The 4,995-nt window shown below is 43.1% G+C and overlaps 1 protein-coding gene across 1 annotated transcript in view; it reads left to right on the top strand.

Annotated features, from left to right (window-relative positions):
- The first annotated feature begins 2,978 nt into the window (after positions 1-2,978).
- ANXA3 (annexin A3) overlaps positions 2,979-4,995 on the top strand; it is a 51,803-nt gene continuing 49,786 nt past the window's right edge. Inside the window, exon 1 of the mRNA XM_007455405.1 lies at positions 2,979-3,034. Coding sequence (XP_007455467.1) covers positions 3,020-3,034 — 15 coding nt within the window. The 5' untranslated portion in view covers positions 2,979-3,019. The remainder of the gene's footprint in view (positions 3,035-4,995) is intronic.

Genomic DNA, 4,995 nt, shown 5'->3' with positions numbered 1-4,995 from the left:
CTGTTCCTGGGGCCGCGCTCCAGGTAAGTTCAGCCTCCCCCGCGTCGCCGCGAGCCTCACCAGCCACCCCGGCTGCCCCGCAGCTCGGAGCCGGGGTCGCGCCTCGGCCGGTTCCCCCGCGAGCGCAGCGCGGCCACGGGTCAGCGCTGGGCTGGCACCCACGCCACGTACCAACCCGGCTGCAGGGTGCAGGGCCCCAGGGGCCCCGGCGGTCGTGGAGGCCACCGCCCTCGTTTCAGAATCAAGGAAGCTGAGGCCCCGGGCAGCAGAACTGCCTGTCCTGGGAGGGTCACCCAGTTCTGCTCGGGGCGGGGCGCAAGCTGACCAGCTGTACCGGCGCCCTCGACCCTTGGCTTTTCGTCGCAGCTAGCCGCGCAGGGATACAGTTGGCCATCTTGGCTCCCCCCACCGTCAGGTCTTGGGAACAGAAAAAGAGCAGGGAGTCGGAATGGTTCTCCCGGTCCCTGGCGTCGTAAGAGGGGCTGGCTCCAAGCTCTGTTCTGAGGACTTGAACCCCACCCATCCTTGTGAGCACGTCCCTCCTCTTCACTTAGGCAATTTACTTTATTTCACTTAATTTTTTTAGGAGGTAGGAGAAAAGTGTATTTACATGTTGGGCTTTGGGAGTCCGAGAAGTTTGCTTTTCCATGAAAAGACTCACCTTTTTCTTTAATTGCAAGAATCTGATTCACTGGACATGAATCATTCCCCTGGCATTTGAGTCAGCAGGTAGAGGATCTGAGTACTTGTTTGCAAATGACCATATATAGGAAATTGTGGTTTCTGCCGGGTCAAGGAGCTTCTGGGTCTCTGGAGGCCCCTCGGGCTGCCAGTAAGAAGGTTGTAACACGGCCCGGCTAAATTATTTCCAAGGATTTGTGTTCTACACAGTCAGACTCTGTCCTCTGCCAGGGCTACATTTACAACTTTCTAAAAATCAACTTCATGAAAATTGTAACTCATAAAAACATTATTCTGCAAAGATAATCGCCATTGGCTTTCATGAAGGCAGAAAACTTCAAACTGACGAGAAAGGAAATTCAAAGATGTAAAGAAAACCAGGAGCTTGTTCCCAGAGCCGCGTGGTTCTGTAGAGACAGCGGCGTAAATATAGGGACCGAGGAGGAAGTAAAGGAAATGATGTAAACTCTCTAATCTCTTTCAGAAAAGGATGTTAAGGTTCTGTTGTTAGGTCATTTAGCCTCCACTCTGGAGTAATTTTTCACTTCTTAAAACTGAAATCAGTAGTAAATGTTTGTAATTTACAAATTATACTAAATCAACACATATTGAGCATTAGCTTTGACAGTGTATGGGCGGGGCACTTGGGTAAGGCAGAAGCTTGGGGGTTAAATGTATACCCTTGGACTGTGACTGCCTAGGTTCCGTAGAGGGACACTTACTCGCTGTGAGACTGGAACGTTATAGTACAGTCGGCCCTCCGTAGCCGCGGGTTTCAAAGTCGAACCGCAGTTGGTGGAATCAGCGGATGCAGAACCCGCGGGTAAGGAGACTGTACTGTGCCTTTGTATATAGGGACCTTGAGCATCTGAGGATTTGGGTAAACGCGGGGCAAGGTGGGGGAGGGGGCCCGGAACCGTGGATGCTGAGAGATCGACTGTACCTCTCTGCGTCCCAGCTTCTTCATGTGCAAAGTGGAGATGTTCTTAATGATACCCAGCTCCCCTGGATTATTGTGAGGCTGGTATCATTCATTCATTCAATAAGCATTTTTTGTTTTTAGTACTTTCTGTGCCTCAGTGAAAAAACTTGACAAAAATCTCCAGCCTTTTGGAATTGACCTTATAATGTTTCTTAATTTTTTTAAATTTTAATTTATTTATCGGCCAAGCCGTGCAGCTTGTGGGATCTTAGTTCCCCAGACAGGGATTGAACCCGCCAGGCAGTGAAAGTGCGGAGTCCTAACCACTGGACCGACAGGGAATTCCCTATTGTGTTTTTTTATATTACCTGCAACATAGTAAGAACTCAAAACATTAGCTGATGTGATTACACATATTATTTCATTCAGTGCCAACAACAGCCGTCCTCTCCCCTTTTGACAGATGAAACTGAGGCTCAAAGAAATTGTGTCTAGCTTTAAGAGGCAAAACCAGAACTAATGATATTTTGTATCTGCTGTATATTTAGAGGGATGTAGCCCTTAGCCCTTGTAACTAGAACGCTGACTGCCCTCCCCTACAGAAAGCCTGAGAAAATCAAGTCCCTAGAAATATTTAAATTCCAGAGACTAATAGTGTCATTTCCTATTGAACATTGCTCTGGGGCTATCACTGAATTTTTAGAATATTTTGTTCCCAGTAAGGGTGGGAGCAACTTTATTTCTAAGCCAATCCTGGAGATTTGCCAGCATGTTTGAATAATGTCTACATATGAAAGTGTGTCTGGGTTCCCAACCAGGCATCCATCAAAGAATTGCCCTTTTTCACCTATGGGCCCTACCAAGGACTGGACCTTCCTCAAAGGGCAGGCATGTCTGTTTATAACAGGCTGTAGGCTTGAAGCCTTGTAAAATGTAAATGAAGATTCACAAACACAAGGGATCAGACTGAAGCCAGCTGAAAACTGGGGGAGGGGGACAAGTTTTTGTTGTTCCCTATGACGGTAGTTAAAAGAAGTCAACAATCATTGTAGTTCTCCTGGATGTTAAATGAGTCAAAAATTGGCTCCCAGGAAACATATTTGCAAACCTCTTACGTACAGAGATTTTTTTTTCTCTCTTGTTTTGAGCCCTTCACAGGTGTAGCACAGTCCCTTGTAGATAGATAGTTGGTGTTCGGTGATGTTTATTTAGCAAATGCAGTACTTGACGTTAGAGAAACATCCTCTTCCAGAGGTGGTTTTTCTTTGAATGTTGACTTCTGTTATCTGGATTAGAGATTAAGGGTTAGGCTGAGATTATTGTGTTCTGAATCCCAGATTTATACCGTTCGTACTTTCTTTTCTTTTCCTTTTAATAGGTTAGTGTGATCTCAACTCAAGAGAAAGGTGGGATATCATGGCATCTATCTGGGTAAGTAAAAATCAAGCCTTCATAGCACAGTAACTTATCTGAGTCAAATCAAAATACAGAAAATCAAAATATTAAGAAAAAATTTTATAAGTTGATAAAAGGTTTATGTGAAAAAATTAACATGCCCCAAAAGCTAGATGATGTCTAAAAATAAGAAGATATTAAAATGTATTGTAAAGGTACATAGTTAAAATAATTTGTACTGACACCAAAGCAGGGAGGTCAATAATAGAGAATAAATTATGTGATTTGGGAATTTATTATAAGAAAAAGACATTTCATATCAGAGAGGAGAAGATGGCTTATTCAATAAATGATGTTAGGAAAACTTCTCACTGTTTGAGGGGAAAAAGTAAATCTGTATTCCTTCTCCCTTCTTACATGAAACTAAATTTCAGATGGATAAAATACCGAAATGAAAAAGACAAAATATGGGTGAATTTAAAAAATAATCTAGGGGGCTTCCCTGGTGGCGCAGTGGTTGAGAGTCCGCCTGCCGATGCTGGGGACACGGGTTCGTGCCCCGGTCCGGGAAGATCCCACATGCTGCGGAGCGGCCGGGCCCGTGAGCCATGGCCGCTGAGCCTGGGCGTCCGGAGCCTGTGCTCCGCAACGGGAGAGGCCACAGCAGTGAGAGGCCCGTGTACCGCAAAACAAACAAACAAACAAAAATAATAATCGTTGGAGTGGGGAAGGCAGTTACAACCAAGGTGCAAACCGAAAGCCCAAAAGAAAAATATTGATCTATTGAACTAAATACAAATTTATGATTTATGATGGCAAACAATATATTAGTGGAGTCAGAAGACAACCCACAGGAAATAGTATTTGCAGCACATTTGACAAGAGACTCATTAACATAAAAATAACTTCACTACATCAATAAGAAAAATGAACTCGATGGAAAAATTTGTGAGGGACATGAATAGGATACGAAAAGAATTATATATGTCCAACAAACATATGAAAAGGTGCTATACCTTACTGAGAAATAAAGAAATGTAAATAACACAATGAGAAATCATTTCTAAGTATTGGTAAAGGTGAAAAAAAATGTAAGAAGACCAGTGTTGCAGAGGATGTGGGCAAGACGGGCACTCTCATACTCCGTTCATAGGCGAGTAAAGTTGGCACTCTTTGGGGATGGTATTTTGGCCATATCTGTCAGTGTTTAAATGCTCACCCTGTGTAACCCAGTAGTTCCACTTCTGGGTATTTATCATATAGATACACTTGCATAAGGTTGAAGAAATAAAGGCTGATGGGTATTCATTTGTACTAATGAAAATATACAGAATAAATGGCTATCCATGGGTTATGATATTTCTCAATTGTAACTTATAGCCATTTTTATGTAATCATTTAAAAAATGAAAGTCTGATGTCTATGTATTGACAAAAAAAATTCCAGAGATATATTAATCAATAAAAAAAAAAAAAATCCAGTCACAGAATAGTACATACAGAGTGATTCTGTTTTAGAGAAAGAAAAAAGAAAAGAAAAAAATAGACACATAAGGACTGTATTACTTAAAAACTTTCTGGAAAGGTGGAACTATGAGCAGGGGCACTTTCACTTTCAATGCATCACCTTCTTGCTCTGATTCTTTTTTTAAATTTTTTTTTCTTTTTTTTTTTTGGGCCGTTCACACGGCATGTGAGATCTTGGTTCCCCAACCAGGGATCGAACCCGAGCCCCCTGCATTGGAAGCACAGATTCTTAACCACTGGACCACCAGGGAAGTCCCTCTGATTTTTTTTAATGATGAAAATACATTATATTTTATAAGTGAGGGGCAGAGAGGCTTCAAGAATAACCTGTATGGAGACATGAGCAGGCCTTGTTATGCGCAGTGTCGGTGTCAGTAGATGTGCTATTGTGAGGCTTTGCTTGGTCCCAGATTATTTTCTGTCACTGGCCAGTAGGCTGATCTCCCCCTTTCCAGGTCTGAAATTCCTGCT

Source organism: Lipotes vexillifer, unplaced genomic scaffold (genome assembly GCF_000442215.2).
Source record: "Lipotes vexillifer unplaced genomic scaffold, Lipotes_vexillifer_v1.1 scaffold749, whole genome shotgun sequence".
In the NCBI taxonomy this organism is placed as follows: Eukaryota; Metazoa; Chordata; class Mammalia; order Artiodactyla; family Lipotidae; genus Lipotes; species Lipotes vexillifer.
This window is presented reverse-complemented; position numbering and strand designations above follow the sequence as displayed.